Here is a 22862-nt window from a genome sequence, read left to right as displayed (position 1 = left end):
CGTCAGAGCTCACACTACTGAGGGGATGAGACTTAATATGACTAATTTAATCCATAAGAAACAAACTGCTTGACTGTGCTGAGAAACATAGTGATGATGAGTGAAGAACAACTGCACTGTTGGACCAGATATTATAACCTAGGATGAAAGCGGTATAGAGAAGATGAAGACAAAGGCAAATAACAAAGACAGTGTATTTCTTAAGAAGCCCACTTACTGTATCTACATGTCTGTAGATATAAATCCAGAAATGAATAAAACAAAGGGGGAAAATAGTAATTAAACGTGAATGGTTTTTTAAAATTCGAATGAATTTGACATAAAATAACAATAACACATCTAATATGGACACTTTTTTTTATTTTGCATCGATGAATAATAAGACATTTAGCACTTGTAACTCATGCACACACTGCACTTTATGGGACTTTGATTCCTTGTCCCTATACTCATATCATGCTGATACACACCACCTTAAATCTGCACAATTTCACACAGGGTATACATGCATAAGTGTATCTGTGCATTTTTATTTTTGTACTGCATTTGTGTATGCATACATTATGTTTATTTCCTATTATATTGTACAACTGTGTGCATTATTGTTTCTCCTGTCGTGTTCCAATTATCATTATCGAGATAGCATGACAAATCTGATAATAGGTTACAATAAAACACATTGGCATTCATAATGTAGATTTACACCGATCAGCCTTAAAAATAAAACCACTGACAGGTGAAGTGAATAACACTGATTATCTCGTTACAGAGGCACCTGTCAAGGGGTCGAATATATTTCGCCCTTATATCAGCAAGTGAACAGTCAGTTCTTGAAGTTGATGTGGAAGAAAAATGGGCAAGTGAAAGGATCTGAGCGACTTTGACAAGGGCCAGGTTGTGATGGCTAAACGACTGGGTCAGAACATCTCCAAAATGGCAGGTCTTGTGGGGTGTTCCCATATGCAGTGGTTAGTACCTACAAAAAGTGGTCCAAGGAAGGACAACTGGTGAACAGGCGACAGGGTCATGGGCGCCCAAGGCTCACTGATGTGCGTAGACAGTGAAGGCTAGCCCGTTTGGTCCGATCCCACATAAGAGCTACTGCAGCACAAATTGCTGAAAAAGTTAATGATGGCTATGATAGAAAGGTGTCAGAAATGCACACAGTGCATGGCAGATCGCTGTGTATGGAGCTGGGTAGCAGCAGACCGGTCAGAGTGCCCATGATGACCCCTGTCCAGCACCGAAGGCGTGTGTGCAGACCAAGTACACCCCTTCATGAAACGGTTTTCCCTAATGGCAGTGGCCTCTTTCAGCAGGATAATGCGCCCTGCCACACCATAAAAAGGATTCAGGAATTGTTTGAGAAACTTGCAAACTCCACACGCACAGGGCGGAGACAGGAATTAATCCCCCACCCCTGGAGGTGCGAGGCAAACGTGTTAACCACTAAGCCACCGTGCCCCCCTCATCTGAGACTAATGCCTCCAAATTCCAGAGATCTCAATCTGATCGAGCATCTGTGGGATGTGCTGGACAAACAAGTCAGATCAACGGAGGCCCCACCTTGCATCATACAGGACTTAAAGGATCTGCTGCTAACGTCTTAGTGCCGGATACCACAGCACACCTTCAGAGGTCTTGTGGAGTCCATGCCTCAGCAGGTCAGAGCTGTTTTGGTGGCACAAGGGGGACCTACACAATATTAAGCAGGTGGTTTTAATATTAGGGCTGATTTGAGTACATCAGTTGTCAAAAAGTGCAAATGTAGATGTCAATAAGCCTTATGAACTCCTCCCCTATAGAGTTACTGCAGGTTTTTACACCTGTTAGAATAAACCTTTATAAATGTTTATTTAGGTGAATGGGACATGTAAGTGTCATGTACATCACACTTAAGTAGTGCTACAGTCTAGTATAGAGGCAGGTTAAATACTAGACTGCACACAGACACACATGTACTTTGAAGTGTGAACTAAAAGAACTGAAAGTATTAGATTTTTTGAATGGCACAATATTGAAAGGCAAAAGGCAGCCAACAGCAGTGAGCACTGGAAACACTGATTATAGGTGTCCTGCCAACATTAGGTGCTTATGTTCTTAAAACGTTTTCTTTTTTCCTTGTTACCTTGGATTGTCCTTGGATTTACATCTAAACCTACATCCGGATTTCTGTAAAGCTGCTTTGTGACACTGTAGATTATTAAAGCGCTAGACTTAAATTTAACTGAATTGAATATTGGTAATTGGGGCATTTGCTTCGGTTCAGTTTTCATTCCTGCTAATGAAAGAAGTAAATAAATGTAGTAACTTACTAGATGGCCTCATGGTGGAACATGGGTGATAATAGTTTTCTGTCTCAAAATCAATTTATGGACAAATTAAGTCTCATTAATAATCTAAAGAAACGCTTGAGACCCCGCCATCCCCAACCCCCCACATGTAAAGTGCTTTCAGTGTCTGGAAAAGCACTATATAAATGTAACTGTAACTTTCACACACACCCTCGAGTGGCTTATTGCTTTATTATACCAACTTCATATATATTTCTATATTTGTTCTTTTATTCTTTTCATTATTTAATACGTAACATAGCCTGATGGGAACCGAAAGGCAAAAGAGAATCATCAGAGACAAAGAGGAGGCATGCGATGCTAATCGCTAAAACCAGCAGGGGGCAGTGTTGCACTAGCCCTAACACGTTGATTCCCGTTCATTATTTCAGCAAATACAGAACGAGTTGATAGAAAATGATAAGCTTGGCTGCTGTATGGCTCACAGTTTTACCATGACATACCGAAGGTGGTGGTGAACCTCTTCCAATCAGTGGCACATTTTCATATCGAGGATTTCCTCCAAACAGCATTGACTGATTCCTAATTGATGAACAGAGACAGTGAGAGTGAGGCATGGGTGTAGGTCTAACCACTTAGATGATTATGCAACTCCAATCAGCTAAAAGAGTTCAGGGAAAGTACATAACTTGTAAACATGTATTAATCTGCATCAGAATTCACTCACATGTACTCTGGAGGGGGAGCGGTGGAGGCGGCTGGCGGTGGTGGCTGCAGGCTGCTCTGGCTTCCAAGGCTGCTGCTGTAGCTGCAGAAGCTGTGCACATTTGTACGACTTGTGTTGTATGGGGCCATGCGCCGTGACTGCGGGTTAAACGGGTCCTCCTCGTCTATGTCGTCATAGTTCCTGTCCCTGTGGGCACAGAGAGCAGGCTTGGCTTGAGGCGCTATAGACATAAGCATCTCCATTCTTTGTCACCCTTTTTGGCAGTTAATACATTTAAATCACTTTACTGCTTTTTTTCCCCTTCTGTTTCAACTTGGTGATAATTGGTTAGGGGAGGTTAGCATTAGCATATCAACTCTTTCATTTTGTCTCTTTTTTTCTGGCAATGAATACAGTAATTCAAGAGAAGAGTACTTTAATTTCCTACTTTATTTCATGAGTTCTGTTACTATTCCGAAATCTTTTGTATCAAAGGCCAGTACATGAGAATGCATAATTTGGTATTAGGAGCAAAAAAAACCCCAAAAAAACAACAACAACAAAAAAAAAAAAACCCAGACTCCTCAGCAACCTAAGAAAATATGGTCTGATAAATCAACTTTCACTATATTTCCTACATCTGGATGGATTTATGTTTGGAGGAAGCCAAAGAATGCCTTTAACCTTCAATGACTGCTGCCGATTGCTAAGTCCATATTTATATGGGCAGCCATCTCGTGGAAATCATTATATCCAGTGATTGCTTTGCATGGTTGTATAATAGGAAACAAATATGAGGAAATGTTACACGACCAGGTGCATCCTGTAGTGCAATCACTCTTTCCTGATAATGTGTAGTTATTCTCATGAGTGGTTTGATGAGCACAGGATGAAGTCCTTCCTTGGCCTCCTCAGTCACCAGATTTAAAAAAAACTTTATGGAAAAGTATGGAGCACAAACTGTGTAGTAGCTATCCACTTCCTTCATCCTTTAAATAATTGAAGGATTTCTTTTTCTTGAAAATGGTTGCCCATCCTGCCACTAGCTATTCATGACGTACATGACAGCATCTCGAGAAGTATTAAAGCTGTTCTAAAGGCGACGGGAGATCGTACTCCTTATGACATCCTAGATATTAATATCTAGTGTCCATTATTTCCATCAATTATGAAACCATTACCTACATACGTACAGTACATACCCTTTCACATAAAAAAAAACACTGATCTTGCTAAGAACTAGTTTCTAAATAATGAAAAAATTCCCCCACAAAAAAACCTGAAACACTTTTAGCAGCAATACGTTATCTTACCAAAACAAGCGAGGTTTACCTGTTGGCTATAAGGATAAATGCTCGTGGAATGGTGCACAGCATGGCGCCAAAGGCGCAGGCTGCCAGCAGTGAGAAAAGGCACAGGTAGAGTAGGCCCTCCACCCCATCATAACACAATCCCACCAGGGCATCCAGATAGTCCTGCCATGGAAACACACACACAAAACACACAGACGCTGATTCATATTCTACGCTGTGAGACAGACACAGTGCACTAAAAAGGCTCTCACCTTATGCAGACTGCGGCAGTCCAGCAAGGCTGTGAGCTGGTGCAAGCTTATTTCTGTGGTGTTCAGAATCCCTTGAATGCCCAACAGATCCCTCTAAAAACATGCATGCACAAATAACAGCATTTATGTTTAAATGAAAAACAGGCAGATACTATAATACGCATAAAGTGTTTTATAAATACACGTAAAGGTGTGGAGCTCTTACCTCAGCAGTGGGGAAGACTGAGAGAGAAATCTGAAGCAAGCCTTGGACCTGAATCTGCATGGTTGTCAGGGACCTCTGGAAGATGGTCAGCGGCTACAACACAGGGATAAGACTTAAAAATATTTATGCTGGTGTTTCGCCCAATTTGAGCCACTTCCTGCCAGGAGAAGATACGTCACAGTGATATAAAATGTTTGGCGTTTAAAATGTAGCATTAGAGTATTTGTATTTGTAATAGTCATCAGCTTACAATCTGAATGTATAGTAAATATTAACATTATGAGAATATAAATAATCTAACTGGAAAAGCTATTTTATTGCTTATATTTTTTTTAATAGCTCAAGAGACCTTGAAACATCTCTGTACTTTTACCCTCAGTGAAAAAGCTTGGAACTGTGAATATGCATGAATATGCAATTTGCAAATGCCACTTGCCATCCAAAAAAAATCTGGCAATTAGCTGCTAGTAAAATAGCTCAACTTTGTCACATGTCAACAGAAGTGAAGTTTTAGTATGTGAGTTTTGGTTGTTATTGTTTGCACACATAGCATTTGGTTTGCATTTATTTATTCATTCATATCCAGTAACTACTTTATCTTGGTCAGAGTTCACACTGGATCCAGGGCGTATCCTGGGAACGCTGGACGTGGGGTGGGAATACACTCAGGATGCACACAAACTAACACATTCACACACTAATTTACACCTAGGGGTAATTTACAGCAGCCAGTGGTTGGCACTGTGATATCCATTATTGACTTGTAACCAAACCTGTCAAAATATACCATGACACAAGAGTTTGTTACATTATAACTTACATTAGCTAACATAGTATAGTAGGTTCTGTGGCAAAACCTTTCCTGGTGCCACATCATCCTGTAGAAATGAAAACATTTAACCCTTAAGGTCAGGGGTATGTTAATGAGTACAGTTTTAGCCACATTTTACTACATGCTTCTGCCTCATTTTTACTTCCAACAAGCTTAATACTTAATAAACAACCAAAAGCAGTTTAGTTCCAACAAACTAAACTAATGCCTACCTTTGGCAGGAATCCCACAGGAAGCCAGACAAAACTAATTACCACAAACCCACAGACTAAAGGATTCCATCTGATCCAAGTTTATTTTCATATCTTCTTTAAGTAATTAAATTATGCGTGCTGATATTTTAATCATGCCATAATAATGGGGTTAACACTGAGCTTTCTCTGAATTAACCGGTCCAATTATGCCATCGGCCCCTAATAACAGCTCTGTCTGAGAGTTCATAATCAGAGAGAATACAACGCTTACCTGCTGAAAAGGATTGAGTAGAGTCTGGCTGCAGTAAAGGTAGTAATGGGCTACATCTGTAAGGCACAGTAAGAAGAAGAAAAAAAAGAAGATTTTTAACAACTCTCATTTCTATTGCTCACACGTGCTTATTTTAATAAAACGGTACACAAATGAACTGCCTCATGGTGATAAGATATTGTGTATTAATCCCTAGATCCAGGTTGTAGGAAACTTGCCTTCACGCAGGAAGTCCTTTGTTTGATTCACAATAAATTTGTCAGGGGCCACACAAAAGTCGCTGGCACCCTAGGATATTAAAAGTAAAGTGAATTATAATGCAGAAGATCCATATCAGAAAAACATTATCTGCATGAGACAGTCAGTTAACTGATGTGCATGTAGGAGAGAGATAAGCAAGGCAATAACCAACGTAAATACTGTATAAATAACTCCTCTCAGACATTTTAGAGAGACAAATGTGTGTAATTTAGTGAATGGTAGTTGTGTTGTACATTCCATACCCTAGGCCCAAGAGGTTAATATAATCCATCTCCAGAGTTGTATATGAGACTGTCAGCTAAGGATGTGTATGTGTGATAAAGGAGGAAGCCAGTTATAAGCAATGTAATGAAAGGTTGTATAAATAACTTCTCCCGAGCTTTCGGAGATGCTGGTGCACGTACTAAACAGGATTTAAGGAAAGGGTTGGGTGTGTTGTAGATTCAATGCACTTTAGCCAGTAAAGTCGCAAACATCTGTTGTTACTGTACTGCACTATTGGGGATTTGCTACTTGCCATATGCCACCTTCTTAATATTGCACATTGCACGTGCCAATTTTTACATTGCACATAGAGAAAAACTGTGCAGAGATACACAAAAGCAACCGCAGTTACGCTCACATGGAGAGTTCACTCTTCACAGCAAAAACTAATCAAACCAATCGCTCAACTGTGTCCTGAGATGCAGTGATGGCAAACGAAGAAGTAGTTATCTTAAGGAAAACTGTTCACATACAAAGTGAAGTACGTTCAGAATACATTAATATGCAGTGACACCAGTGGCCTCAAGCGGGGATCAAAAAAGAAGTTGAAATTTAATATCAATATAAATGTTAAGGGCAAATCAACATTTTCTTTCCAGGAGAGTTAGTGTTTGAACATATTTTATCGGTCGTCATTTCATTGCCCTGTTCTCCTCTGTCAATGTAACACTGATTGTATTCCACTGTGCGATAGTAGAACATTTATTTCGTTTCGCTTTCCTAAATTGCTGTCATTATGGATGAGGTAGAATTAAGTGCCGGCATTATTGAAATCTCACTGCGCGTTACACAGACACAACGAATAAATCTCCACACAACGGAAATCAAAAGAATACACTGCATCTGAGGACAATTTTAAGATGATCTTAAATAAGACAGCAAGTGTCCAATGTGACATCACACTACAATGTTTGCTCTGTAATCTCAAAAATTAATTCGAAACTGCACATCAAGCTATGACGTCTCATAACTACCTTATTTACTGTTGTTAAGATGAAAGAAAATGGCTTGCTTATCTGCATGTCCTACTTGAATGTAGCCATGTGACCTATGACAAGCTACTGCCATGATGTGCCAAAAACCTAACAATAATTCTCAGTAAGTGTCTCAAAGTAGTAAGTCTAAGGGACTAGTCTAGGCCTTAGATGGGCTTCAATAGGTCTTCTAAATGTAATATACAGGGGAAAATCCTGAAATCACGAAACTGATGATCAGGCGGTGTCAAATGTCCGACACTGTTTCTGTGCCAGTTTGACAGACTTCATTTCTCTTCAAACTGTCCAACATGTGTCCAGAATTGTCCTCAAAAGAGTCCTTATCAGACAGCTGAGGAATATATCTTCATGTGCTAGGACACAAATACATGCTATATTGTAACACCGATCCAATCCCTGCCACGACTGGACTGATGTATATTATGGTGGTGCTGTGCTCGTGTGTTTGTTCATTACCTTATCTGTGTAAAATGCTGTGTTACATTGGAATGTTAATTAAAAATCTGAACACAAACTACCAGACTTGAGTCTAAGGACAAATAGTTAAACGTCTGTGAAAAAGCCTTAAATATTTATGGTTAGCGGTTACGACCCATTTATATAGTGGACAGCAATGTGAATGAGAGAGTGGACTCCCGTCCAGCCGAAACCCTGCTGCCAGACCAAAACGCCTAACACTTATTAAAATATCAATGAGGTTTTATTGAGTTATATAAAAGACACAGAAAATCCAATATTCTATCCACCCAAGCCACAAAACAGAAGGAGCGAGTAATCAAAATGATTGCTGCTCATCCCCTACAGCTTCCACATGTATCTAGAGTGCAACAGGTTATTTGTAACCACAAAATAGCTTGTGCTTTTATACTTCAGCATTGCTGAAAAAGACAAAAGCTACTGCAACTCAAAGAGAAGAGAGTCAGTCTGGTCTAGTCAGGTTGCAGGGTTCCCCTGTGCAAACAACGACAATGATCCACATGCTGTTGCAAAAAAAAAAAAGAAAAAAGAAACAGAAACAGAAGCCAACATACAACAACAGGGAGCATTATGACAGATGGTTGTAACATTAGCCAAATTGTACTTTTGTTAAAAACAGCAACAAACGCTAATATGAATGTCTGAGCAATACCCAAATGGCAGGTGAATTTTTAAAACATAGCTGACACCAAAACACAAGCAGGGCAGCATAGCACACACCAGTGCAATACACACCAGTTAGGAATGCACAGATTTGTAGTTTACCTACTTCATTATTGCAAGATACCAACATTTGAAATGACCTGGACTGAAAAACATTATTTACTCAGCTTTTAGTGTCACGTTGGCCTTAACTGAAAGCAGAAACAAACCACTTCTTTCTTTTTTTTTTGACTCAAATTAAAAATTCCTCTGCCTCCTCCACACTCATTTGCACGAGTGTAACAGCTGAAAGACACTGCAATTACAGTGCTTCATCATATTCATCTTCTTGCAAATGAAATCTGGAGGAGACCTGTTATTTTCTCTAATTGACTTGAAGCACAGCTGCAGCAGCATTTGTTGCTTCTCTTCAGTGGAAATATTTGGACAGGTTTCAATCTAAGTGTGTAGCATTGATGGATGCGCAAAAGGTGCATGTTTTCAACAATGATCACTTGGGTTTTCTGAATGACTGCTTGTGAAATTGGTCAGAGGAAAGTCCTGACAAGCTGTGAGTAATTAGACTAGTTTAGGTCCATCTTCATCTGAGAGACTAATGTTTCTTTATTAACTAACATTGATAAACCAGTTAAATAACTATTTGTCTTTTACTGCACCAAAATCATCATTGTCATGATCACAGAAAAACAGAAAGTGAGCTAGATGCTCGATAAATATCCACAATAACTAGAATTTGATCATAACACAGAAATTGCCTTGAAAAGTGGCTGCTTTGATGGCAGAAGTGACTATTATTCAAAGACATCATTTTGCCGCCATGAATCACTAACCAATGGCTGTTACTTAATGGGCTATATTGTTTATGTAATAGGCACAGTTATAGGTTTCCTCTAAAATTAATCACAGGATAACATATTTAACATATTTGTTAATCACAGGATAACTTATTCTACTGACAGGTGTAACATACTGTATGCAGTCTGACGCAAACCAGCAATATACTGCACTGTTATCTACTTGACTCTGTGCAACTGGACGAAATCACTCTCCATGACAAAAACAAATCCAACCCAAGTAAACTTTCAGGTCTGAAATACAGTGATGGCAACCAAAGACTCGATATTCTTAATGAAAACAGAAAGCCCAGCCAGAATACATTAGTATGCAAGGACACCGGCAAGCCTCCTGAGGAGATCAATGAAGAGGCAGCAGTTTAAATTTCAGTACACATGTAAAAAAGAGGAACTTTTTTTTTTCAGCAACGTGGGTGTTGAAACATATTTTGAGCATCCTGATTTCATTGCCCTCCTCAATATGAGCTGAGGTATTCCACAATGAACAAAAATGACCGTTTTTATATCACTGAGATACCGTAATCAGATTATTGTTAAAAAAAAAAAAATGTTGATTAAAGAACCCCAGTCGACCTCTCTAAATGACTTGTCAGCTGTCGGACATTGATTGATCATTTGAACCCATTCCTAAGAGCATTTATGTTCTACATTGTATTCTACATGGATTAGGAGAAAAGGGTCGGCAGGCCTGCGGGACCTGAATCAATGTGGCACATCGGCAGGGGGCAATCCACTTTACAGGGAGTGACTGACCCCTGATCCTTCCCTTCATCAACCATGTTAAGACTCAATCCCCAAAGAGACACAGAACCAATGGCTTGTGTCTGAGGAGTGACATCATTAATCGCTTTTCCGCTTCTCCAAAGAGAAATAGATCTGGCTCCAAAGGGCTGGTTCCTCGTAGCAACCAGGAAGAAGAGCAACCGTGCTGGTTCCACATGGGTTAACAGTACAGAAAAACTGCAGGGTATACTACTAGTTGAAATCATTCATTTTGGTTCATGCAATCAGCATACTTTTGTTCTATGAAGAAATTATAAATACTATTAGACATGTTTGTACCTGACATTTGCCTGAATCACTGGTTCCATATTGGATGTATATTTTTCTAGTCCAATCCACTGGCATCTCTTGTACACATGTCATGAATATGTATAATGTCGACAATACAGATCTTTGCATATGAACGCAGCTCAGAAATTTCCTGGAAGCATGCCACCTTCACGTCTGTGATGTTTTACTGAGAGGAAGTCAACATTAGCTCGGTAACGGTTATCGACCATTACTCAGAGCGCTGATATAAGTATCCCATCAAAATATGAAAATGCATCCTGAAATATTTACATACTATGTAGGTCTATAGCTTATAAATTGGGACTCTCGGTAATCTGAGTCACAAGAGTGTGGAAAAGAAACAGCTGTGCAGATAAAGAAGCTTTTTCTGGATAATCCGTCTATGACATGCACATAGCTAAGAAGTCTTAGATGCTGGCATGACTACTGAATACAATACACAAACAGTGTAGCCAGGGCATGTATGCACATGCATGTCTAAAAGAAAGTGTGTGTGAAATAAAGAAACAGAGAGAAAGAGAGAGAGAGAGAGAGAGAGAGAGAGAGAGAGAGAGAGAAAGGGAGATGGAAGGACAGACACAATGGAACAGAGGTGCAAGCAGCACCTCGACCTGTTTATGCCATGAGTGACCCAGAAGGAAGAGCTGTTTACATCAATAAGCCTGAAGGTTGTTTAACCTGAATGACCAGGCACTAGGGCTCTGTAATAAGCTTTAGTAAGCGGCCTGCACCACTGAGACATGCAGACTAAAGTGAATAGCAGTTGCTGAGCCTCAGTAATCCTCTGAAGAAGAAGTTAAACTTTACTCCCTCTGTCTCCATAATAATGACCTAGAAACACCAACTTCATTCTTGCTATAACAGACGGTCAGCTGCAATGTGTGATCGTACAGATATCATTTAAACTGTAACATGTAGTGTTCTAACTGTAACATCTAGTATTCTAACTGTAACATGTAGTGTTCTAACTGTAACATGTAGAGTTCTAACTGTAACATGTAGAGTTCTAACTGTAACACGTAGAGTTCTAACTGTAACACGTAGTGTTCTAACTGTAACATGTAGAGTTCTAACTGTAACACGTAGAGTTCTAACTGTAACATGTAGTGTTCTAACAGTAACAGGTAGAGTTCTAACAGTAACAGGTAGTGTTCTAACTGTAACATGTAGAGTTCTAACTGTAACATGTAGAGTTCTAACTGTAACAGGTAGTGTTCTAACTGTAACAGGTAGAGTTCTAACTGTAACACGTAGAGTTCTAACTGTAACATGTAGTGTTCTAACTGTAACACGTAGAGTTCTAACTGTAACATGTAGAGTTCTAACTGTAACACGTAGAGTTCTAACTGTAACATGTAGTGTTCTAACTGTAACAGGTAGAGTTCTAACTGTAACACGTAGAGTTCTAACTGTAACATGTAGTGTTCTAACAGTAACAGGTAGAGTTCTAACTGTAACATGTAGTGTTCTAACTGTAACATGTAGAGTTCTAACTGTAACATGTAGAGTTCTAACTGTAACACGTAGAGTTCTAACTGTAACATGTAGTGTTCTAACTGTAACAGGTAGAGTTCTAACTGTAACACGTAGAGTTCTAACTGTAACATGTAGTGTTCTAACAGTAACAGGTAGAGTTCTAACTGTAACATGTAGAGTTCTAACTGTAACACGTAGAGTTCTAACTGTAACACGTAGTGTTCTAACTGTAACAGGTAGAGTTCTAACTGTAACACGTAGAGTTCTAACTGTAACACGTAGTGTTCTAACAGTAACAGGTAGAGTTCTAACTGTAACATGTAGTGTTCTAACTGTAACATGTAGAGTTCTAACTGTAACACGTAGAGTTCTAACTGTAACATGTAGTGTTCTAACTGTAACAGGTAGAGTTCTAACTGTAACACGTAGAGTTCTAACTGTAACATGTAGTGTTCTAACAGTAACAGGTAGAGTTCTAACTGTAACACGTAGAGTTCTAACTGTAACACGTAGAGTTCTAACTGTAACACGTAGTGTTCTAACTGTAACAGGTAGAGTTCTAACTGTAACACGTAGAGTTCTAACTGTAACACGTAGTGTTCTAACAGTAACAGGTAGAGTTCTAACTGTAACACGTAGTGTTCTAACTGTAACATGTAGAGTTCTAACTGTAACATGTAGAGTTCTAACTGTAACACGTAGAGTTCTAACTGTAACATGTAGTGTTCTAACTGTAACAGGTAGAGTTCTAACTGTAACACGTAGAGTTCTAACTGTAACATGTAGTGTTCTAACAGTAACAGGTAGAGTTCTAACTGTAACATGTAGTGTTCTAACTGTAACATGTAGAGTTCTAACTGTAACATGTAGAGTTCTAACTGTAACACGTAGAGTTCTAACTGTAACATGTAGTGTTCTAACTGTAACAGGTAGAGTTCTAACTGTAACACGTAGAGTTCTAACTGTAACATGTAGTGTTCTAACAGTAACAGGTAGAGTTCTAACTGTAACACGTAGAGTTCTATCTGTAACACGTAGAGTTCTAACTGTAACATGTAGTGTTCTAACTGTAACATGTAGTGTTCTATCTGTAACATGTAGTGTTCTATCTGTAACATGTAGAGTTCTAACTGTAACATGTAGTGTTCTATCTGTAACATGTAGAGTTCTAACTGTAACATGTAGTGTTCTATCTGTAACATGTAGAGTTCTCACTGTAACATGTAGTGTTCTAACTGTAACAGGTAGAGTTCTCACTGTAACATGTAGTGTTCTATCTGTAACATGTAGAGTTCTAACTGTAACATGTAGTGTTCTCACTGTAACAGGTAGAGTTCTAACTGTAACATGTAGTGTTCTAACTGTAACAGGTAGAGTTCTAACTGTAACATGTAGTGTTCTAACTGTAACATGTAGAGTTCTAACTGTAACAGGTAGAGTTCTCACTGTAACATGTAGTGTTCTAACTGTAACAGGTAGAGTTCTCACTGTAACATGTAGTGTTCTAACTGCAACATGTAGTGTTCTAACTGTAATAGGTACTGTTTTAGTCAGTGTTTAGTAAGAACAGTAACAACTCACCACTGCAGTGGCCATGCCGACCCCAAGTGATGCCCAGCTCAGTATAAGAGTCAGCATAGCTAACACCATAATACTGAAACATAGAAAGAGAAAGAGGCTTGATAAGAGGCCATAGAAAGGATGTACTGTATATAGATATTATCACAAGTATTCCAAGCTTATGAAGTTTACTTAAAAAAACAAAAACAAAAAAAAACCCTGAGTATTTTTTTTCACACTGGGACAATTTTTGCAGCACAAAAAACGGTCCATTTACCGTGCCAATGGCTGTCAGTGAGAGTGTTCACACCCAGGCATACATTTTTTTTAAAGTCGAGGGGTTCGTTTGTTTTTTGATGTGTCGCGTCAAAAACTGGCTGACCAATGAGATTCACGCTTTGTTCACATGCCAGGGGCACCCACCATTTTAGTAAGAGTACATAAGTGACACACCCGAAATAAAATGCTCACTGCTAATAAATCCTTCTGCTACACACATAAACAAGGTATCATTTGAAAACATCAGATTCAAAATTACACACTTAATACTATATAAGTGTATTTATTATGTTGTAGCTATTTTTTGACAACACGGAAGTGCAAGCATATATTCTAAATGATCCACTTAATTCTTTCAGTGTTGGTTTCTACACTAAATATCATTGTTTGTCTGTTTGTCTCTGGATATGCAGGGATGCACAAAGGACAAAAATAGAATATTGAGATTATATTCGTACACATCATGATTTGCGCTCCAGTGGTTACAAAGTGAACTATTAAACCATTGAAATGACTTGTTTACTCTTTCAATCCACCTCTTATCACTGCCCATGGGCTGTAGTCAGAGTGGAGTTATACGCATGGAGTGGCCATCAAATCCATCCTAAACAACTGTGTACTTCCTTTGTGGCAAAAGTTTGGGGACGGTCCACATACATTATGGGTGTAATTTGCTTGTATCTTTCTCATTTGTAAGTCGCTTTGGATAAAAGCGTCTGCTAAGTGAATAAATGTAATGTAATGTAATGTAATGTAAATGTAATGGTCAGGTGTCTACAAACTTTTGGCCATATAATCTATCAGCAAATGTACTTCTAGTTCATTGTTTAAAAACAACAACAACAACAAAAACAACGACAAACAGGATGTGCAGGATCAAGTGCTTATTTTTTTTAAAAACCTGCCAAATGAGGGTGGAAGCCAGATCATTATATTAAGCCAAAATTGCAGTGATTAATGTGATAATTGTGCCCAGAACTATTTATGCAGCAATATACTGAGCAATGTACTAGACTTTTATTAGATTATTATTTGAACTCTTGCCATTTTCTCATTCATATTTCATTGCACTGGTCATTATTTTTACTTGTTTATTTTTAAATTGCCTCGTGCGTGTGCTGCAGTTGACAACAAAGAATAAAAATTAAGCTGCTTCTTCATAAATATTGAACTTTTGAATTTAAGTCACCAATTGTGAATACGAACTAAAATAACATCTCTCCGAATCAACAGTGACTAACTTTTCAATATCTCAATTTAATTGGCCAGTTACAAAAAATTACCTATAAACAAACAAACAAACAAAAATATATTTTCGTTATTATAAAAATAACTGATTTGGATCAATTTTATTCTTATTATCATTTTATTTTTATTTCTTTTCATTTTATTTGCGATCATGTTTTTGTTTTTGGATGGGTGGCTCAGTGGTGCAGTGGGTAGTGTTACCACCTCGTTATCCTGAGCTCATGTTACTGTCTGTGCAGCGTTTCACATGTTCTGCCCTTGGGTTTCCACCAGGTTCTCCCTTGTCCTTGGAAAGTGGACAGAATGTAATGGTAAATTACCCCTAGGTGTGTATTAGTGTGTGAATGTGTGTGGCTGGTGCCCCGCGATGGACTGGAGTCTAACTAGGATGTGCTTCCACTGTGTGCCCATTGATTCTGGATTAGGTACCAGATGCAGCACAACCCTGACCAGTATGAAGCAGTTACTGAAGATGGATGAATAAATCAATTATGCTTTTTTTTCAGCTGTTTTTCCAACAATCATATCTGGCAACACTTACTGGATTCAGCACTGGATTCTGCCACATTTGTTTTTCTGCTTCCTTTGTTTTAGTCACAAATTGTTTCAACATTTATGTTATCACGTTCCCCAGATTGTTCCTCCATTACTCCATGTAAATAGTGATCAGTGCAACTTGGTAGACCCATAATTTGACACGGTTAAAAACTGGCCTGAATATATTTTTTTAATTACACCAATTCCACAATTTATCAAAACAATGGCAAAAAACTTATCTGCAAGCTCTGAGATGGTCGGAATGCAATTATGATAACGGTTACCAAAGAATACTGTTGAGCCCTAGCATGTTTATGTGCATAGATTAGAGGGAGAGAAGGAGGAATAATAATTGAGAGAGAAAGAGAAGGAGAGAAAAGAAATAAAATGGAGAAAACGACTCCCTGATGGGCGCAAAAATGCAGCCGAGGTTTTCACGAACCAAATCTCTTTTCTGATGATGGTCTTAAAAGCACCAGTAAAGTGGACTGGAAGCACTTAAAAATTAGTTAAGGGTGCAATCGCGCACAGACACACACTAGCGCATACGCACACATCCTGGCAGAGCGATCAATAGGCATTAGTGGAGTAAGTGGAGGGAGCAGGGAGAGCGAGACAAGGATGAATGTATGAGATATGAGGGAGCGAGAGAAGGGAGTAGCCAGCATTCAAGAGACCCAGTTTGTTTTTATACTGCTGGTGTGTGTGATGTCATTATATTCAGTTAAAACCACACGAGTGAGGACAAATTAAAGCATGAAGCAAGCTGCTCCTGAAACGTGAGCAGACCAGACAGAAGTGACCACACAGCTGTTTCACAGGCAGAGAAGACAGATGGGTAGATAAAAAAGTAAGACCACACAGGAAGGAAGGTATTTAAAAATAATACCTTCATCTTCTGATGACTACCTGCCATGGAATTAAAGGAGCGCACAAATGAGACCACTATAATGCATTTATATTATATTACCCACCATATACTATACCATGCACTATATATTTATATATAGTCCCATATGACTTCATATTCACTGCATGCTATGTGGCAGCCTAAAAAACCCTTCACATGGTGACATTTTCTACTATATATAGTTCTGATAGATCTCATTTTGGTTTTTTGGTTTCCCCCAAAAGTAAAAAGGGAGAACATTGACTTTAAAGATTTGGCACAGGCACATCGGAAACAGTTTGAGAGCTTTTAACTACTTAAAAACAACTGCTTTGATTGGACTTATATACATTTCACTAAAGCATGTAGGTAACAAACAAACTTAACAAAGAGTGACATCCACTGATAGCAAAGGAAAACACTATTAAATGAATCAGCCGAATGAACGAAAATCCCTATTTTGATAGAAATAAAAGAGCAACCCTATTTTAGCTGGGGTAACATTTCACCTTAATGTTTGAAGATGCAAAATATTCACTTCAGCTAATTACTTAGTGTTGTTATTCACGAGCACATATGCGAACGCATAGTTATGCTCTCAGAATGAGAACATGTCCGTAGCCTCTCTCTGTGAACTTATTTTGATGAATAATAGATGAACTTTAGACAAAAGACAGCCTTGCAAGAAACGTGCACGTCTGCTGAAGATGCTAGGTGACAGGAAGCAGGCTTTGCCTTAGTGTTGGTAACCACAATACCTGCTAGATACGTATATGCTTGAAGACTGCACTGAGCACATGTGTGTAGGGGTCTTTTATTCCCTCGAGTGCTTGAGAATAACGTTGGTTTGCTTATCTAATCCCTTCATCTGTTAGTGGTAAAAGGAAGAACATGACAATCGACATATACTGCGTTCCCAAACCGGGACACACACGTGGAATCTGCATACTTACAACATCTCACTGACCATTTTATAAGGAATACATGTGCACCGACTTATTTATTCAATTATCCAACCAGCTAATCAAGTTGCAGCAGTGCGATCAACGCATTAAATGATGCATATACCGGTCAAGAGCTTCAGTTAATGTTCACATCAAACATCAGAATGGGGGAAAATGTTATAGCTGTTTGGAGTATTTCAGAAACTGTTGAAAAGTGCTGTGTTTACACAGAATGGTGCGAGAGATAAAAATAAATAAATAAATAAAAACCGAAAAATGTGGAAATTCTCCATTGATGAGAGATCAGAGGAGAATGGCCAGATCCACGGTGACTCAAATAACAACTCTTTGCAACCGTGGGACACAGAAAACGCTGAACGTTTGAGGCGGATAGATTGCAACAGCTGACTCCAAGAACAGGAATCTGAGGCTACAGTAAGCACACACTCACCAAAACTGGACAGTTAAAGATCGGAGAAAGACCAATCAGTGTTCTTGTAATTTGTCCAAACTGTCCATTTCCGGTGAGCCTGTGCCTGTTGTTGCCATAGATCATTGTTTATATCGCTTTTTCAACACGAAGCAACAAGGGTCATTCGTGTCTTACAGAAGGCATCTAAAATTAGAACATGTGAACATGTTATGTGAACACTTGCATGTCACTTTCATTGCCAGGAACAGAAAATATATATATATATTTTTTTAAAAATGCATAAAATTTCTGGTTTTGGTATAGGACAGTAAGTGCATATTACAGACACAGAGGAGGAGATCTGTGCTCTCTCAGTAAGTATGCAGAAACATGAGAAGCACTCACAGGGTGAGCAGCCAGCGAGAATGCTTCGCCAGCCCCAAACAGCATCCCAGACAGATGATCAGGTCTAGAATCAGCAGCAGGAGATACATCAGCCATCTGAAAGAAGCAGAATCAAATCATCCATAAAACTATATATCACTTATTCTTTCACAGGAACGAAACCACAGCTTGAAATGTACAGCACAGTGTTTTATTTAAAAGGGATTCAATGCATAATACACCAGCAGGAGTTTCAAGTGTGTGTGTGTGTTTTAATCAGTTATTAATTCAGTACTGAAAATCCACAGACACAAGTATTTCATGAGCTAGAGAACAGACACTATGGACATCATCTCACTCTGAGACTGTGTCTACTCTGATGAGTGTTTATTCATCTTGGCTTGTACAGCAGCAACTGCTGCCACCTTGTTTGACACAACCAGTTCCCGAATAACTTTGAAGTAGGGCTGCAACTAACGATTATTTTCATAATCGATTTTTTTTCTTCTTCTTCTTCTCTCGATTAATCGGATGGGGCGGGGCAAACTTCCAGTACAAATATAAACTTCAGACTAAAACTTTACACAAATGTTTGTCCAATTATAGAAGGCTGAAAAGAACCCAATACACACAAACACACACCTGAATATATATTATTCATTTAGGACTGTAGTTTAATTCTGTGTTTTTTTTCTTCTTTGCATCTATAAAAAGTAATACATAAATAATTGCATTTTATTGTTGGTGTGACATTTAATTTGACTCTCTGAATTATCTTTTGTTTATTTTATCCATCAATGTGACACTTGAACTTGTCTACCACTCATAGGTCTTTGCAACTTATCATTTCATTTGTAAATAAATTTAAAATAAATCCATCAATGAACGATCGTCAGCTCAGCTAACGTGATATTTGTGAATGCACGCGAATAACCAAATTGATTCATTTTAAAACATCTCATCTGAATATATTTTGATACATTTAAAAATATATATATATAATATTATTTAAACATCTTTAAAACTCTCCTACGCACCCCCTGCAATTACACCGCTGACCACTAGGGGTCCGCGGAAACTGCACTAGACGATAGAGTACATCGTGTGAGTGTCTAGTACTTCATTTGGGACACAACTTTAGTATTTACTCTTCGAAACGTGTTTTCGGAACAGAAGTAACATAATGAGTAAATGTACCGCACAGACCAACTAATTTTATCAATTAGTTGTTGCAGCTGTACTCTGAAGTCATGTTTATCAGGTCAGAATAGTAGATCAAATTGATTACAGCTAGACAACTAATCAACTCATCTCTTATCATTTATATTGTAATGGCTGCAGGTATTTTGAACATCTACATTGATGCTATAGCACGCAGATAAAGCCACAATCCTATACTCATACACCTTGAGACAGAGAGACTGAGGAAGTTGGCTGATTCGATTTGCCCTGAGTAATGGAGGAAGAAGGTGTGCACATTCTCGCTCGATACCGCAGTCCTCCGGTCACCAGAAACATGAGCCCTTCATCAATAAGCCCGCTGCTAGTTCATAACACGCTAGTCTACAAATGGGAATGCGATCTTCACAGAGAATATATGACTCAATTCGGCATGCCTAACAGCTCTGAAAGGGCAGTGGAAATGAGGGACTGCTTTAAAGGCTGGATAAAGGTCAATGGCACAAGTGACTCCTACATAATTCTGTGCTAGTTAATGGCGCTTGTCTGCAGGCCAGAAATCAGCTGTGGCTGTTAATAGCACTCTGAATAGCTTTATGTGTGATGGAGAAACGCGGTGACCAGACTTATAATCCATTACATGCAGGTCACATACTATACACTAACGTAGTGCTCTCCGGAGAATTAAACGGAGATAAATAAAAAAAAAGAACAACACGACGGATGTAAGACTTGCAGGATTTGACTACTGCATTGAGCAACCCAGGACTCAGATTGCATTTATTCAGCTTCAGGAAGCGCTTTGTTCTGGTCATGGACGCGGTGGATCTGTAGCCCTGCTGGGAATACACACAGGGCACCATGCATGCACACATTTGCACCTAGGGGCAAATTAGCATAACCAGTCTACCTACCAGAATGTTTTTGGGAGGTGGGAGAAAACAGAAGAACCCAGAGGAAGCCCACCTAAACACAGGGAGAACATGCAAAACTCCACACCAGGGCTCAAACCCGGAACCCTGGTAATGTGAGATGGCAATGCTACCCACCTTGACGCCAACTCAATTTGCAGTCTTTTAAAAATAACTCATAAAGAAGTAGTACTAAGCCCATTAACGCCATGCACGTCACCTGTAATACTCGATGTAGCTGGCCTGATCAGCGACTGTTTCAAGGTCCTGTCTGGCCTGGCTGATGTTGGGCATGGCAGTGAGCTGTCGGATGATATTGTCAGCCATCTGCTGCATGAAGCGAAGTGTCTGGGTGTAGTCCTGCCGAGGCGAAAAGATCTCATCCAGCCGTGCCAGGTGCTCCTTTAGCCGTAACTGTATGTTGCTCAAAGAGCCAGTCACCTGAAAGAGGACAGATCCAGGAGAGCCGTCAGTTAGCTGATGAATAGACTGTGGATCTGGAGGCAGAGTCAAGCCTCATAAAGATCTTGTGTTTGTCATTTCACCACACATCATTTCACCCTTTTTTTCTCATGTATTCATCCTTTCACCCGTTTTCTGTACCGCTTATCCTACAAAGGGTCACGGTGAGTTTCGGCTACCAACCCATCGCAGGGCACAATCGCACACACACACACACACACACACACACACTCACACACCCATTCACACACTATGGACAATTTGAAAATGACAATCAGCCTACAGTGCATGTATTTGGACTGAGGGATGAAACCGGAGTACCCAGAGGAAACCCCCAATGCACGGGGAGGACATGCAAACTGCGCACACATGGAGGAGGCAGGAATTGAGCCCCCAAGCCTGGAGGTGCGAGGAAAATGCGCTAACCACTAAGCCACCTTGCCCCCCTCCCCCCATGTATTCATATACATGCATCCAAATAACCTTTTGTGTCTGCATGTTGCAGAGCGAGCCATATTTATCAAACCTCTCAAAAACTCTAATCCAGAATAATCTCCTAATGGATATGATTACCATATGCAAATCCATTTTAGAAATACGGGCTAAAGCCCAAGAGAGATGGCTGAGACAGAGAGGAATCATTTTGGTCCAGCATGTCTGCTGGACAACTAGAGCAGCTGCATGTTTTAACAAATCAGCCTGCAATCTAAAATAATCTCAGGCTAATTCTGCCTGAGATAAAAACCAATAAAGGGTAATTATCATGTAATAAATAACTACTGCTGTTCTTTGGCAGCCAAAATGGAATGTGCTGTCATGAAAATAGTCAAGGATGGGATGGTGTGATGCGTTGACACCCTGAAGTGAATTATTTTCCTATAACAGCATCTCCTACAAAACACAAGTGTTTTATTGCTCCTATACAACAGCAATCAGCCAACAATTAAAACTTCTATTTATTAAAGTACGACATATATTACATTTTTACACTTGTGAAATGTCCATAAAAAATGTTCCTGTTATCACTTGCGCTATAGCAGCTATAAACAGTCTCCAGCCTCTAACCAGAATATCTTTTTTTTAAATCTCTCTTAAAGTTAGCAGTACAAAATATTCACGTTGTCATGTTACAGAGAAAGTGCAAAGCTATTTGTCAAAGGCAGATAAGCACCAAACTCTCTGCCTATTGAGCTGTTCTAAATGTTGGCAGGGCTTTAAAAGATAAGAAATTTTCTACTTGTAGTCCAAATGTAGTCCAATTCAATAAAATGTCTATAGAGCCCACCTTTTTTGTTTAATTCTGCCCTGGAGGCACAAGGCTAACATAGCTAATAGGTTACGAAAGCTTATATCTACCAACCATGACAAAGCAATTCATATTTTACAGTATTGCAACTACACCAATATTATACTAATACATTTAAATAGTTCAGTCTCCAAAATAATATGAGACTAAGTTTTGTTAATTAAATATTGGACTGGGCGATATAATGATTTACAGCAGAGCACTGTTGAATGCTCGACTCTTTAGTTAGAATGTGTTGAATTTTCTATAAGGGAACCGCTCTAACACTAGTTCTGACTGTGATTTAAGTGATAGGTTTATATTAATGCGCTCATACACAAGGACCTGTATGCCAGATAATCTACATGATCTAAGACTAATAATAAACATTAAATATATGTTATTTAAGAAAGAATAATGTATAAGCATTCATATCATAAAGCTTTCTATTATAAGATGTTTGTTTAACACTTGTGGAAGGAGTCTCAAGTGGCAGTCAGTATGTTTTCCAATTTTCAGGACAGAGGATTGTGTGAGGATTTCATTTTGAACGAATCTTTAATATGACTCGGGAACAACGAGATGCCTCAGAGAGTGATTCGTCCATTTTTGACCACGCACGCGCTGCAACATCCACATGGG

At 39.1% G+C, this 22862-nt stretch overlaps 1 protein-coding gene across 4 annotated transcripts in view; it reads right to left on the bottom strand.

The window, feature by feature from the left end:
• The window catches only part of ttyh2l (tweety homolog 2, like), a 49500-nt gene that overhangs the window by 3330 nt on the left and 23308 nt on the right, over positions 1 to 22862 (bottom strand). For all 4 annotated transcript variants that reach the window (XM_053612350.1, XM_053612361.1, XM_053612368.1 and 1 more), the window contains 10 exons: positions 20694 to 20914; positions 18405 to 18500; positions 13712 to 13784; positions 6285 to 6354; positions 6067 to 6122; positions 4770 to 4862; positions 4565 to 4657; positions 4333 to 4475; positions 3022 to 3207; positions 2798 to 2876 (listed from right to left, as the gene is read on the bottom strand). In XM_053612350.1, coding sequence (XP_053468325.1) covers positions 2798 to 2876; positions 3022 to 3207; positions 4333 to 4475; positions 4565 to 4657; positions 4770 to 4862; positions 6067 to 6122; positions 6285 to 6354; positions 13712 to 13784; positions 18405 to 18500; positions 20694 to 20914 — 1110 coding nt within the window. The remainder of the gene's footprint in view (positions 1 to 2797; positions 2877 to 3021; positions 3208 to 4332; positions 4476 to 4564; positions 4658 to 4769; positions 4863 to 6066; positions 6123 to 6284; positions 6355 to 13711; positions 13785 to 18404; positions 18501 to 20693; positions 20915 to 22862) is intronic.

Source organism: Ictalurus furcatus, chromosome 2, assembly GCF_023375685.1.
Source record: "Ictalurus furcatus strain D&B chromosome 2, Billie_1.0, whole genome shotgun sequence".
Taxonomy (NCBI): Eukaryota; Metazoa; Chordata; class Actinopteri; order Siluriformes; family Ictaluridae; genus Ictalurus; species Ictalurus furcatus.
This window is presented reverse-complemented; position numbering and strand designations above follow the sequence as displayed.